This window comes from Carcharodon carcharias, chromosome 7, assembly GCF_017639515.1.
Source record: "Carcharodon carcharias isolate sCarCar2 chromosome 7, sCarCar2.pri, whole genome shotgun sequence".
NCBI lineage: Eukaryota > Metazoa > Chordata > Chondrichthyes > Lamniformes > Lamnidae > Carcharodon > Carcharodon carcharias.
This window is the reverse complement of record NC_054473.1, coordinates 170,577,102-170,593,226: the sequence shown is the minus strand read 5'-3', so window position 1 is coordinate 170,593,226 and position 16,125 is coordinate 170,577,102. Positions and strand designations below refer to the sequence as shown.

The 16,125-nt window shown below is 42.3% G+C and overlaps 1 protein-coding gene across 1 annotated transcript in view; it reads left to right on the top strand.

Annotated features, from left to right (window-relative positions):
• Positions 1–16,125, top strand: part of LOC121280396 (uncharacterized phosphotransferase YvkC-like) — an 81,993-nt gene that overhangs the window by 33,498 nt on the left and 32,370 nt on the right. The window contains exons 15-17 of the mRNA XM_041192348.1: positions 876–971; positions 13,839–13,996; positions 14,074–14,209. Of these exons, the coding sequence (XP_041048282.1) occupies positions 876–971; positions 13,839–13,996; positions 14,074–14,209 (390 nt within the window). The remainder of the gene's footprint in view (positions 1–875; positions 972–13,838; positions 13,997–14,073; positions 14,210–16,125) is intronic.

Here is a 16,125-nt window from a genome sequence, read left to right as displayed (position 1 = left end):
TTTCTTTCACCAACCTGCATCATAGAGATTATATTGCAGCTGGTAGCAGAAGTCACCACCATTTTCAATTTGTATGCTGCTAATTCTTTCAGACTACCATATGGATCCTCTATAATTACAATCAAGATACTGCCCACCAAATAGGTGATTGTTGCAAATGATCCGTAAGCAGATCCAGCACGTTAATCTCATTTTCCATTAAACTGTAGCGGTCATCAAGTACCCTGACAATGCTACATTCCCTAAAATATATGGTCACTGATGGCCACCATGTGGATAGCTATCTCCTGCCATTTACTTTTCTCCATATTTCACCCATCAATTTTTTGCTCTGACTGGCAAAAGTCCCACTTCTTTTTTTGCTCATGTTTGTTGTGGGAGGAGGGATGAAGTTGTGGAAAAACATTCAGGCTGAGTTTGCAAAGACTTGGATCTGGAGGGATGGTTATACATGCTTTAGATTTATTGCCCTTCAGGACTGTAAAGACTGGGAGCCGAGCATGACAAGAATGCATGCAAGTGTGTTTACAGACCCACCAGCCCACCTGTGCCAGAGTTGGGAGGAATTTTAATTTTGTGTTATTTGAAGTATACGCCATGGTCTTTGGAGTTGTCCCTCTCTGTTGAATAATGTTCCAGTTAACACAGAAAACGTGTGTAGTTTCTGGGAGAATGACGCATTTTTGGAGAAAAATCTGGAAGAAGGCACTGAGACTGACGCACATACCTTCCAGCTTACGTTTTAGGGAGTATTGTTATATACTATTACTATATAGTATTACACACCTACTTTTTAATTTGATACACATTTTGATGTTCAATATTATTTTTGAATGTAGTTTGAATGAAAGATTTGAACCTTTTTTCTTAACCAGACTGCAGTATCTTGGCTTTTGTCTCAACAAAGTGGAGTAATTGGTCAGAAGTTTCAAAACTTCCTGCAAAAGCATGGCTATCGCTGTCTCAGAGATGTAAGTCTATTGTTATATAATAGGGTTCATGCAAATGTTTTGAGAGCCTGCATATTCAATTTAAAACTATCATAAATAAATGACTAGAAACATTCCATTTATTTTCATCTCCTGTGCCTAATTTTATGCTCTTGTGTTTAATTACCTTTGCCACTGAAGGTGGGCAGAGATAATGTTTTCACCTCTTTTGTTAGTTTGTTAGTCCGTTTGAATGTGAACAATACATCCCAAAAAATTGTAGTGCAGATTTCGCCGAAACTTAGTACACTGGTAGGATTAGTTTTTGGCACAGGAGCAGATCCAGATCCTGGAATTGTTTTAAAGGATCCGTTAACATTGGGCAAACTGACTTTTCAGAATGTTGTAGGTTGTTTATTTCAAATGTTGTTGATTGTCTTAGAATGCTATGGATTCTCTCAGCTGCTGTGGTAGAATTTGTCACAGCTGTCAAAATGTGGACAGAGTTTTCAGAGCAGGCTGTTAGATATAGATTGTTCTGAAGCCTCGTCAGTGAGATGGAAGCTCTTAATAAAAAGATTTGGGTGTTTTTCAGCTTTGTAGTTTCAGACCATCAACCAGGCAGGGAAAAGCTTCAAGGAAGAGCTGCATAAGTGTAATAACAGTGAGGCAAATCAGTGTCATGCCCAGTAAAGACATGTCATATTCATAAATTTACATATGGGCTGAGGTCATATGGAAGCTTCTGGTACTGTCTTTTATGTATTTAAAATGGAAACTGAGGAACGTTACCATTCCTGCAAAAAGGTCAGGTGACATTAGCTTATTCAACATAGGCAACCAAGCTTCCGGAAGTTCCAAATTAAATAACAGTGGGTGGGGACTACCCCCTGGAATGGACATACCAAGGCTAATGTTATCTGTGGAATTCACACATGCCATTGTTCAAAGCTTACTCAAAACACTGAGTCAATGGACTTCTAGACTCTATGTCTCTAGGTTTGCAATTCAACAGAAGAAAGCTGACAAGAATAGTTATCCACAAGTTAAGTGAGAAAGACCACCAACTATCTCTTATGGTATATCAATAGCCTTTTAGCTTTACGCCATTCTGAATGAACAATAACCGCTAACCACGTGAATGAAACTGGCTTCTCATGGTGGGATCCTTTATTATCCCAAGACTCAGAAGAGATCTGTGGCAGATACAGAAGACTACCAACAAGACAACAACTGCAGAGGAAGGCTGTGCCATCTTTGCCTTTTGAGAATGATCAGTCACCAATCAGTTTGAGAATCAGACTCTGAAACTAGGTGCAAGTCATTAAGCAGCCAATACTTAATCTGTTCCAGTTTCAGAGGAGCAACCTCTTAAATATTCAACTACAAGAAACCTCACAACCTGCTATTCGCTCTATAAGACCCACACTTCTGGGTTTTCACTGAGTTTGGCTCGGGAGCCCTTTAAAAATGGAGGGTCAGTCCTGATTCAGGGTTTCCCAACTGCTTTCCCAGGCTCTCTGATTGTCATAAGTGTCTCTAAAGGGTGCAGGCTGATTCCTGTCAGAAGCCCGCATCCGGTACTCCCGACCTGGCTGGCTCCATTGTGGAGAAAGGCATGTCCTACTCCTCTGCAATTTTCATGGAGTAGGGCCAGGTTTTTAAAGAATCGTGGTTCACTGCCCCTTAGCGGAGTCATGAACCATGGTCTGAATGAGGGGACACTTTAAAAGGAAAGCTCAAAAGGTCCCCCTCATGCCCCTACTCCAAGTCAACCCCCCACCCACCCCCTCAGGATCCTCATGCCCTCATGCCAAGCTCTGGCATTTCCATGCCCATGGATCCACTGTACACTTTCTAGAACCAATTCACACCACAGTGTATAGCGGTATATGTAAAAAAATTGAAAATATGTAATGCATAGATAACTTTCTCCTATGCTTGAGGAAAAAGTGTGGACCAAGCTAATAAGAGTGTCAATTACCCAAGCTCTCTGACGTTTCAAAAACCACAAACCACAAACCCTTGAAGCCACTTAACTTGTGTCAACAAAAATCATGGTGCTCCCCGGACATCCACAGCGGAGGTGGAAGCAGCCTACTGTCTGTGATGCTGTGTCTGTGATGACCTTGACAGGCATTCTCTGGAAGTCTGAGAGCTGGAGGGCCCTGGCCTGCTTTCAGGGTCCTACTTTGTGGCAGTGGCACCCTCCTCGGCCTGTGGATCTGGAGCTGCTGGAGTAACAGAAAGGGGGGATTCGGATAGGCTGGACACTCTCAGAGTCAACTGGGTGGATGGCCCCGGGGTACGCACCTGCTGATCTTCCTCCCAAGGGCCCTAGCTGACTCCTTGAGAAGGGGCAGCTGGAGTGAGGTTGGAGGCCAACTATAATGTCAGCGATGGAGTTGAGCCCATGCAGCAGTGCAGGAGCGATGTCCTGGACCAAAGTATCCATGGCGACAGCCATCCTACCAATGTTTACCAGTCCTACCAGTGCTTTGGCACTATCACCTCAGCCTAATGATGGACGGACTCCTCCACCATGCCTTGCAATATGAGGAGTGCAACGGATATTCCTTCCTGATGTTCCCGAGCTTGCCTTTGCAGCTCCAGCAACCGTGACATGACCGAGTCCAGAGGCTCGTTATCTGACTCAGGCTCAGCAAATTTCTGGCGTCCAACAATCCTCCGAGTCCTGGACACCTGGCAAGTCCCTGCCGCCCTCTGTAGATCAGACATTGCAGTGTGTTCACCAGATTGTGATCCTGTGGCTACTCTAAAGCTAGGTCCCACCTGAGAGTTTTGTCTCTGCGCTGGTGGAGGGTGTGGGTGAGTGCTGTGAAGGGATTTCAAGGAAGGTGCCTTCAGATTCCTCTTCAGAGATTTATTTGGGGCTTGATAGGATGCCCTGGGTCATGGACTCCATGGCTGTTTCCCAAATGTGCCTGTGAAAGCAAGGAGAAATAATTAGTGCATGGCAGTGACCTGTGAAACAGGACACATAATTCACAGCATGGTTGTCTGATGGATGTTGCACTGCTGGATCCTCATTTGGTGCAGCACCGCTGACCTCACAGTCAGCAAAAGAACGGTCTAGATCCTCGTCGGCCAGCTGGATGGCTCTGTTTTCAAAGTCTTTGAGATCTTGATATCAAGCATTCCTCCACCAGGCTGCGACCTTTCTTTCTTGTTGTGTGCCAACTTGTCCTGCATAAATAGAGATGGAGAGAGTGTAAGCAGGACACCTGCCAGGCCAGATGATAAGTGTGCCTGGCATGTGTGGGTGGTGAGTGGTCCCTTGGACAGGATGAGAATAATGAAGGTGTGTGTGAGAGAATGAATGGTGATGTCCCTTGAACCGGCAGTGAGTGAGGGCCCTGTGGATGTGTGATGGGTTTGAGAGCGTGTGAGCTGAGAGTGATGAGAACAGTGACTTACGCTGGCGGAATCATTCATCTTCTTGAGGCACTGGGTGGCCATCCTCTTTTGCAGGGCGTTGGCACTGACCACTGATGCCACCGCCTCCCAAGCTGGATTAGAGAGGTTGCTGGCCATCCTGCGGCCAGAGTGGGGTGGAGGACATCACAGAGAGCCTCCGCTGTGTCCAAAAGGTGCTCAAGGGATGCGTCATTGAACCTGGGAGCTGCAGTCTTTTTGCCTTTCGGAGCCATGTCATCTTCGCAGTAGTCATAGGCTGGAAGCACTGAGAGGTTTGCGCACGGCTGCAGTTTAAATATGATGCCTGGCGTGATGAAGCAGCGAGATGATAATGTGGTGGGTGAATCAGAGCCTGCCCACCATGGAAATGGAATGTTTCTCAGGGGTGCAAAATTAAGCCAGCGGGTTTGGGAGGATACAGCGTGAAAAGCCGCTATTGTGGCCGGCAGGTAAAGCTTCGTTTTACCTGCCCACTACCACAAATCTGGGACTATTCCATCTTCTGTCTGTGACAACAGTGCGGTGGAGTTATGCTTTCCACTGAATACCCTCTTCCCTTGTATTAATATGTTTTAATCATCATTTACTACTTAATTATGTGGAAAACAAAATATTTGCCATAGAACCATAGAACACTACAGCACAGAAAACAAGCCATTCGGCCCTACTAGTCTGTGCCGAAATATTATTCCGCTAGTCCCATTGATCTGCACCTGGTCCATAACCCTCCAGACCTCTCCCATCCATGTATCCATCTAATTTATTCTTAAAGCTTAAGAGTGAGCCCACATTTACCACGTCAGATGGCAGCTCGTTCCACACTCTCACCACTCTCTGAGTGAAGAAGTTCCCCCTAATGTTCCCCCAAACCTTTCCCCTTTCACCCTAAAGCCATGTCCTCTCGCATTTATTTCTCCTAATCTAAGTGGAAAGAGCCTACTCGCTTTTACTCTGTTTATACCCCTCATAATTTTGTAAACTTCTATCATATCTCCCCACATTCTTCTATGCTCCAAGGAATAAAGTCCTAACCTGTTTAATCTTACCCTGTAACTCAACTCCTTAAGACCAGGCAACATCCTAGTAAATCTTCTCTGCACTCTCTCAATCTTACTGATATCCTTCCTGTAGTTAGGCGACCAGAACTGCACACAATACTCCAAAGTTGGCCTCACCAATGTCTTATACAACGTCACCATAACATCCCAACTCCTATACTCAATATTTTGATTGATGAAGGCCAGTATGCCAAAAGCTTTCTTTACAACCTTGTCTACCTGTGACGCCACTTTCAGGGAACTATGTATCTGAACTCCCAGATCCCTTTGTTCCTCCGCACTCCTCAGTGCCCTACCATTTACTGTGTTTGTCCTACCTTGGTTTGACCTTCCAAAATGTAACACCTCACACTTTTGCGCATTAAATTCCATCTGCCATTTTCTGGCCATTTTGCCAGTTGGTCCAGATCTCTCTGCAAGCTTTGAAAGCCTTCCTCGCTGTTCACAACGCCTCCAATCTTAGTGTCATCAGCAAACTTGCTGATCCAATTCAACACATTATCATCTAAATTATTGATATCAACAACAAACAACAATGGTCCCAGCACAGATCCCTGAGGCACACCACTAGTCACAGACCTCCAGTCTGAGAAGCAGTCATCCACTACCACTCTCTGTCTTCTCCCACACAGCCAATTTCGAATCTAGTTTACAACCTCTCCATGGATACCAAGTGTCTGAACCTTCTGAACTAACCTTCCATGTGGGACCTTGTCAAAGGCCTTACTAAAGTCCATGTAGACAACATCCACAGACTTTCCTTCATCTACTTTCTTGGTAACCTCCTCGAAAAACTCTACAAGGTTCATTAAACACGACCTACCACACACAAAGCCATGCTGACTATCCTTAATCAGCCCTTGGCTGTCCAAATAATTATATATCTGATCTCTCAGAACACCTTCTAATAATTTACCTACTACTGACGTCAGACTCACTGGCCTGTAATTACCTGGTTTACTTTTGGAGCCTTTTTTAAACAACAGAACAATCTTCCGGCACCTCACCCGTGGCTACGGACATTTTAAATATTTCTGCCAGGGCCCCTGCAATTTCTACACTAGTCTCCCTCAAGGTCCGAGGGAATATCATGTCAGGCCCGGGGGGATTTATCTACCTTTATTCGCATATTGCCAAGTTACTAAATTATCAGTTATGCGTACATTTTTCAGTTGGTTACTAATAACATTACAGAATTATAGACAATTAAGGTATTTTTCTGATCAAGATACATGAAATCAGTGGTGATAATTATTTTTTGCACCCAGTCTCCGAATCAAGTCATCCCAGGTGAATGATAGCACCAGTTGATGAAAATTAATGATGAACTCAGCATACTCCATAAAAGTAACATAGTGCTCTGCCATTAGATTGCCATTTCACCCACTCAAAACCACTTTGTGGTTTTGCTGTGGGAAGCTGCCTGCATGATTTTATTTTAGTAGGAACTGAGTTGATATGTATAGCTGTCTGTGAAAGGAATGTTTGATCTTGCTTCTCTGGGCTGTATTTAAATTCTCACACATCACATTGTTGTTATTTTTGTACTTCTGCACTCTTCCCTTGCAGATTGGTGAGAAATAGTGGTAGGTAATGCAAATGCTCCTTGCATATTTGTAACCATCTCTATACAAGCTGATGGAGTGGTTCACCCTAAAAGGTGGTAGGGTTTTATGTGATCTTGCAACTCATATGGTTAGAGGGACAATCTACACCCACCACACATAAGTACAATATCCCTGTTCACCTGTGCTACAATTATAGATGGAGGAAAGTCTTGTGAACACATTAAACATCCATCTGTCAATATCACCAACAGTAATTTCCAAATAGGAAAAGCAGTTATCTATTTTATAGTATCTGCATAACATTAAAAGTTGCAGGTGGACATTTATTTTTAATGTTCACTTGTAACCAGGATTGTTAATTAATCAGCTGCAGATATTTAGGAATTGGACTCATGTATGCGATTATAAATTTACAATTTTATAAAGTAATAATGATTACAAGCTTTTCTGGAAATATACTCAAAGAGTTTATATACCGGGATACAAGACAAAAATTCGGAAATTGGATATACAAAGAGAAGTTAGGAAGAACGTTTTCACCAATTCAAGACCATTGCAGCAGACAATATAATTGTTCAAAATTTGTCAACATTACCACAGTGACAACATTTTGAAAGTACTTCAGTGACTGTGAAATGGAGACTTTATGATAAACTTGTTTCAAACCTTGGTTGGACCTCATTTGGAGCGCTCTGTGCAGTTGTCGTTGCCATATCATAAAAAGTATATAGAGACACTAATGAGGGTGCAAAAAGGATTTAGAAGGATAAAAGGAAAATTCTAAGACAATTCCTAGCAAGAAAGGATGAACAGACTAGATCTCTTTTCTATTGAAAAGCAAAGGCTGAGTGGTGACCTCATAAAACAGTTATTATCCAGTAGATTCAGAGAGATTCAGCTCTCCCCACATGTGGGGAAAATCAAAACTAAAGGCCATCAGTATAAAATAGTCACCAAGAAACTAAAAAGGTAATTCGGAAGAAGCATCTTTCCCAGTGAGTGAGGCAAACAGTATAGATGCTGTTCCATACAGTAGGAAGCTAGAAACACATCTGACGCAGAAAGGAATAGTGTGGTAAGTTGATAGATTTGGATGAAGAAAGGTAGGAGGAGGTTCGAGAAGTGCATGAAGACTGGGATGGACTTGTTGGTCTGATTGGTCGTTTTCTGTGCTGCATTTACTACGTAATTCTGCTAAGTGCTTTGGAACATCCAACCTGAAAGGTGCTACATGAATGCAAGTTATTGCTGAAAAAAGAGACATTTTTTCAAAGCTTTTCATCCTCCACTCATCAGGATGTTTCTCAAGAATACAAATCCAAGGGAAACAACAAATTTATGCTGTATGGGAAGAGAATGCTGATTGGTTGACAAGTCAACTCTGATTGGTAAAGATGTTGCCATGAAGAATGCACCAGTTGATGGTCATTGACAGTTAACTGCCAAGCATTGTTTGAAATTTAAACCAGGCAGCTTGACTCTGGTCAAGGCATTGCCCTGAAAAATGAACCAGCAAATGCTGTCACTTATTTTATTTAGCTGAAACAGGCGCAATGTATGAACAGGTTCTTTCTGTCTGCAAATAACCAGGCCCTGTGCATTAATATATGTAGCTTCCAGTACACGCAAATGTGCCACACTGCAAGCCTGACGGAAAATCTTAAATTGGTTGTCAGTGTCATTCTTAGCACACTCAGGACTATTTAGCAAATGTTTTACATGTCAAGAAGACAAGTAGAAAAAATCTAAAAGAAATTTGTTTCTCTTCCATACTCTCTTGTTTATTTTTTTTTAAATGGACAATTGCAGAGCTGATAAAATGGCTGCAGCTAGTCACCTGCTGATAGTTCTGTAAAATTCTGAGCAGTTCCAATGGACAAAGGTGAACTCATCAACCTCCTGGAATACGACTTGTATGAACATTCTAACCAAGCCAATCCAAAAGGACGAGTAGATGAGACATTCTGCCCCACCTAGCACTGGATTAAGGCAGAGCTATTTGTGACTCCTCACCTCCAACGTTGTAATAATGGTTATGCAGTTATCTGCTCAAAATACAATGGGTTTTAACGAGCAGGCCTTAAGGTACATCATTATCTGAGTGGCTCAGTCCAAAACCACCCTGTCACATGACTGAGACTTGAGCTGTTTGAAGTGCTTTATTTATACGGCTTTCAGATTCCAACTTAAGTTGCTGTTTACCCTCAAAAGACAAAACTAGACTGCAAGCTAGCAGCCTGCTTCTGTCTGCCATCTTCCAGCAACCAAATCAGCAGCAGAACCAGAGCTCTGTCCAGGTTTAAAAGGGAAGCATTCATAAGGGCTAGAAGGCTGGGAACAGATGAAGCCCATGGAGAATACAAAGAAAGTAGGAAGAAACTTAAGCAAGGAGTTAGGAGGGCTAAAAGGGGGTCATGAAAAGTCACTGGCAACTAGGATTAAGGAAAATTCCAAGGCTTTTTATACATATGTAAAAAGCAAGAGGGTAGCCAGTGACTTAGGGACGGAGGTGGAAATCTGTGTGTGGAGCCAGAAGAAATGGGAGAGATACTAAATGAATACTTCTCATTAGTATTCACCAAAGAGAAGGACTTAGCGGTTGATTTGTCTAGGGAAGAGTGTTTAAATAGCCTGGATCATGTTGAGATCAAAAAAGAGCAGGTGTTAGGCATCTTGAAGAATATTAAGGTGGATAAGTCCCCAGGGCCAGATGCGATCTACTCCAGAGTACTGAGGGAGGCAAAGGAGGAGATTGCTGGGGCCTTGACAGAAATCTTTCTATGCTCAATGGCTATGGGTGAGGTCCCAGAGGACTGGAGAATGGCCAATGTTGTTCCATTGTTTAAGAAGGATAGCAGGGATAATCCAGGAAATTACAGGCCGGTGAGCCTTACGCAAGTGGTAGGGAAATTATTGGAGAAGATTCTTTGTGACAGGATTTACTACCATTTGGAAGCAAATGGGAGTATTAATGACAGGCAGCATGGTTTTGTGAAGGGGAGGTTGTGTCTCACTAACTTGATCGAGTTTTTCGAGGAAGTGACAAAGATGATCGACGATGGGAGGGCAGTGGATGTTATATACATGGATTTCAGTAAGACCTTTGACCAGGTCCCTCGTGGCAGACTGGTACAGAAATTAAAGTTGCATGGGATCAGAGGTGAGCTGGCAAGATGGATACAGAATTGGCTTGGTCATAGAAGACAGAGCGTAGCAGTGGAAGGGTGCTTTTCTGAATGGAGAGCTGTGACTAGTGGAGTTCCACGGATCAGTGCTGGGATCTTTGCTGTTGGTAGTATACATAAATGATTTGGAGGAAAATGTAACTGGGCTAATTAGTAAGTTTGCAGACAACACTAAGGTTGGAGGAGTTACAGATAGTGAAGTGGATTGTCAAAGGATACAACAGGATATAGATCGGTTGGAGACTTGGGTGGAGAAATGGCAGATGGAGTTTAATCCAGACAAATGCGAGGTAATGCATTTTGGAAGGTCTAATACAGGCAGGAATTATACAGTAAATGGTAGAACCCTTAAGTGCATCGACGAGCAGAGGGATCTGGGTGTACAGGTCCACAGGTCACTGAACGCAGGTGGATAAGGTAGTCAGGAAGGCATATGGCATGCTTGCCTTCATTGGCAGGGGTATTGAGTATAAAAGCTGGGAAGTCATGCTACAGTTGTATAGGACCTTGGTTAGGCCACACTTGAAATATTGCGTGCAATTCTGGTCACCACATTACCAGAAGGATATGGAGGCATTGGAGAGGGTGCAGAGGAGGTTTACCAGGATGCTGCCTGGTTTGGAGGTTATTAGCTATGAGGAGAGGTTGGAGAAACTCGGATTGTTCTCACTAGAGCGACGGAGATTGAGGGGCGACTTGATAGAAGTTTACAAAATTATGAGTGGCATGGACAGAGTAGATAGTCAGAAGCTTTTTCCCAGGGTGGAAGAGTCAATTACTAGGGGACATAGATTTAAGGTGAGAGGAGAAAACTATAGAGGAGATGTGCGGGGCAAGTTTTTTACGCAGAGGGTAGTGAGTGTCTGGAATTCGCTGCCAGAGGAGGTGGTGGAAGCAGGTACGATAGTGGTGTTTAACAGGCAACTTGACAAATACATGAATAGGATGGGAATAGAGGGATACGGACCCTGGAAGTGCAAAATGTTTTAGTTGACGGGCAATATGATCGGCGCAAGTTTGGAGGGCTGAAGGGCCTGTTCCTGTGCTGTACTTTTCTTTGTTCTTTGTTCTTTGTTTAAATTACCTGGCCCTCAACCACACTGTTTCTACTGGAACATCTGAACTTCTGTATCAGTGCCTACAACAAGACTAATTCATCTCTATGTGCTTCACTCATCGAGGCATCAGCACTACTGGAAAAGTGGATCATCCAGTATCAGCTTCAGCCTGTTCGCTTATCTGAAGGTATACACCATTTGACATTTGATTCTGGACTCTGGACTCATGTAAAACAATAATTCTTATTTTGTCTGTAGTCTTTGCCCTGCACCGCTTTCTTTCCCTTATATCATCTTTTATTGTGTGAATGTATTTTGGTTACGTAACAACACCTCCTCCCCACGTTTTGAGTGTGTGTAAAATAAACTAATTCTCTGATTCTATCCTATCTCGAGTTTGCTGTGGGGTTATTAATCTAGGATTAGATCACTCCAAAACTAAGGAGCTGGGGAGAAAATGCCACCATTTATAAAGGGAGCAAATCAAAAATCAAACGCACCCATTTAAATTAAACCCGCTCCTGTCTGTAACATAAATTGGGAGCTCAGGTCCCAATTGAATGAATCAGTATTCATTGAGCTTATGAACTTGATAACTCGTGCAGCTGAATTCAGTTTTAATGACACCATGTATGCCCAAATAGTTGATGTTGTGATGGGATCCTCTCTCAGCCCAGCTCTCACAAACATCATCTTTGGGTTCCATTAGAAATGAATCTTTGATGGAATGACACATAACTTCCTAACCCTTGCATATTTCTGATACGTGGATGATATGTTTGTTATATTTAAATCTGCAGCTGCATGTAATAATTTCCTTACATGACTTAATGGGTTCCACCCGTCACTCAAATTCACCTTTGAAATGGAGTGGTTAAATGTCAAATTAACTCTCTTTTCTTGACGTACTAGTTGAGAAATCCATCAGGAGGTTCTCTACCACTGTCTACTGAAAGCCTATCTTCACTAGTCAATATACGCATCAGGATTCTTACTCTTTCACGTGATATAAGATAGGTCTTATTGGCAACCTAGAAAATAGGGCCTGAGTTTTTTGCTCACCATGCAAGCTTGATGCTGAAATAGGGCGCATCAAAGGCATCTTGCGGAATAATGGCTACCCTGAGCAGATTATTTTGTGATGTATATCGCACAGTCTCATGAATGGGCCTAAGGCCATCACTTTCAGCCTGAAAGGTGCCCAGTCGACCTCAGATTACCCTGGAAGGGCATTTGAGCAATAGGTGAAGCTAGTTGTTTCATGCTGCTACTATGCAGTAGCAACACTAGTGGTATTCGCCATTAACAGTATGCTGTCGTCAAGCCAAAAAGATTCTGTCTATCACACAAATGAGTAATATAGTTTATGAATTTGAGTGCCACTGTGATGCTAGGTATATAGGCCGTACATCCCAAAGGCTGGTGGAGCATATCAAACAACATATTCCTTCCGCTGTTCACAATGAGCAAGGTGCAGACTGTGCCCAACCAGCCCATGCTTGCAAAACTCAAAAACAGTGTCCAATATTGGATGTGATTCCATGATTGGACATTTGCTAAACAATCCTCAGTGTGCTAATAATTATGCTGATAACCAATTTAAGATTGTCAGTCAGGCTCACATTATGGTGCATTTGCATGTACTGGAAGCTACATATATTAATACCCAGAGCCCTGTTCTTTGTGGACAGAAAGAACATATACACACATTGCGCCTGTTTCAGCTAAAAACAAATAAGTGACAGCCATTTGCTAGTTCATTTCTCAGGGCAATGCCTTGACCAGTCAGAGTTAAGCTGCCTGGTTTAAATTTCAAACAATGCTTGGCAGTTAACTGTCAGTCACCATCAACTGGTGCATTCTAGATGGCAATGCCTCTACCAATCAGAGTCCACTTGCCAACCAATCAGCACTCTCTTCTCATACAGTATAAATTTGTTGTCTTCCTTGGATATGTATTCTTGCGAAATGTCTAGATGAATGCAAGATGAAAGGCTTTGATAAAATCCTCTTTTCTTTAGTAACACTCAAGTTTTATACCACTGACTGAATGCAAGTTAATTATTTTTCTTAATTTAAAGGCAACTTGGTATAGCTAGAGAGAAAAAGAGAGGAGAAATATAAGGATAATTTCAAGTGTGTGGTCTTGTTGGAAGACCACTTTGAACAAGGAGCATCTTTTAGAGAATGGCTATGACAAGGTTCTGACTTTATCTCTGATCTACATTTACTTTAACAATGGTGTCCCCGCTGGGATAATGGAATCATAAAATGACTTCTATACTTAAGGTACACTTAACTGATTGGAAAATGATGGACTTATTGCCTAAAATATTCCTAAAATTTCTAATGCTCTTCTGTGAATCCCCCACTTTCTTGCTTTTTTCATTAAGATTGCAAGGTGATGAGCCAAGGGGCACAATGTGGATTACCACCAAGATTGAAGGAGTGGGAGGGAAGACCAGAAAAACAAGAACTAGTATTTAGAAGATAATTGAACTGCTTTGAAGCTTTACTCTCTGGCCCTAATTTTGCTAACTTATGCAAACTTTCTGGTCATAATCATGTCACACTTTCCCAAATGTCTTTTTTTCTCTGGTAGGCTGAATTGCATGAGAAATCATGGGCAAGTGAACCAAATAAAATTATTCCCGCCATCCAGGCAGCTTTACGGAACAACAAGCCCATTGCCAGAAAGATCAAAAAGTCTTCAGAGGATGCCATCGCTTCCATCAAGTCACCACTTTCAAAATTCCAGAAGTATGTAAAAAAACAATCCACATTCATTAAAATATACACATTTGGAATATGATGACAGAGTTCTCTTTCTGTTGTAGGTTTATCCTGCGCTTGGTATTACCAAAGGCAAGAAAAGCTGTTGCCGTGAGAGAATTTGGAAAATCTATGGGAATCAAAATGACTGATGTCTTTAAAAGAGCCTATTGGAAACTAGCTAACTTAATGGTACAGGAGGTGTGTATTAATAGTTATGTATTTATTTGTTTATGGGATGTGGATATCAGTGGCAAGGCCAGCATTCATTACCCATCCCTAATTGTCCTCTTGAGAAAGTGATGGTGAGCCACTGCATTCCATGTGATGAAGGTATTCTCACAATGCTGTTAGATAGGAAGTTCCAGGATTTTGACACAGTGACAATGAACGAATGGCAATGGTGATACATTTCTAAGTCAGAATGGCATGTGACTTGGTGGTGAACTTGCACGTGGTGATGTTTCCATGTGTCTGCTGCCTTTGTCCCCTGGACAGTAGAGGTCGCAGGTTTGGGAGGTTCTGTAGAGAATGCCTTAATGAGTTGCTGCAGTTCATCTTGGAGATGACACACACTGCATCCATGATGCACCAGTGGGGGTGAAGGGAGTGAATTTTAAGGAGCTGGATGGGGCGTCATTCCAACGTGCTGCTTCGTCCTGGTTGGAGTCCAGCTTCTTAAGTGTTTTTGGAGTGGTATTTCATACCAATATTTAACTATTCTGATCCAATACTTTGAATGAATAAATTTCCTAGTTGCGAGGGGCATATTCATAGCTGTTGCATCTCATTGCCACAGGTTAATGATTGGCAATAAAACAAGACTGTTACTGTTCACTGTAAACAATGTATTGGGTTGGCAATTTACTGAATTTTTCCTCTTTGACATCTATGAAATACCGAATACATTTGAAATTCCTGGGCATCAGGATGACCTGAGTTTTAACGTTGACTCTGTTTTTAAGGTTTTTGCTCCTCTCTGTCAGATCCTGTGCAATTCTACAACTCATGCACTAATCACTTGTGCAGGACACATAGGAGTAAACACCTATGGAACTTAATTGGACATAAAAGATGGGCGGAGATTAGTGGCCAGCTGGTCTCCGCTCATTTGCACATAAAATCATAATATCGTAAGAAATTGGAGCAGGAGTAGGCCATTCAGCTCATCGAGCCTGCTCTGCCATTCAATAAAATGATGGCTGATCTGATTGTGCCTTAACTCCACTTTCCTGCCTGTCCTCTATAACCCTTGACTCCCTTGTCGATCAACCTTATCTATCCCAAACTCCACTCCTCTATGTGGAGCCCACTCCTCTGACGGACGAAATTCCTCCTGATCTCCATCTTGATTGGGAGATCCCTTATTTTTAAACTGTGTTCCCTATTTCTAGATTCCCCATAAGGAGACATCTTCTCAGGATATACCTTGTCAAACCCCCTCAGAATCTCATTTTTTTCAATAAGCTACACCTCTCATTCTTCTAAACTCCAAAGAGTATATGCCCAACCTGCTCAACCTTTTCTCATAAAATAACCCGTTCACTCCAGTAATCAGCCTAGTGAACCTTCATGAAATTGCTTCCAATGGCAGTATATCCTTCCATAAGTGCGGAGACCAAAACTATACACAGTACTCTAGGTGTGGCCTCACCAATGCCCAATATATTTGTAACAAGACTTCCCCACTTATATACTCCATCCCCCTTGTAATAAAGGCTAACCTTCCATTTGCCTTAATTACTTCAGTATGCTAACTTTTTATGATTCATGTGCAAGGATACCCAAATCCCTTTGTACCTCAACTTTCTGAAGTCACTCTCCATGTAAATAATATTCTGTTTTTCTATTCTCCCTGCCAAACTGGCCAACTTCACATTTTCTTACATTATACTGCATTTGCCAATTTTTTCCCAATCATTTAACCTATCTATATCACTTTGCAGACCCTTTTTATCTTCCTCACTTATTTGCCCTTCTACCTAACTTTGTACTATCAGCATATTTGGCTACAATGCATTTGGTTGCTTCATCCAAGTCATTAACGTACATTGAAAATGGTTGAAGCTGCAGCATTGATCCCTGTGGCGCTCCACTAGTTACTGTTTGCCAACCTG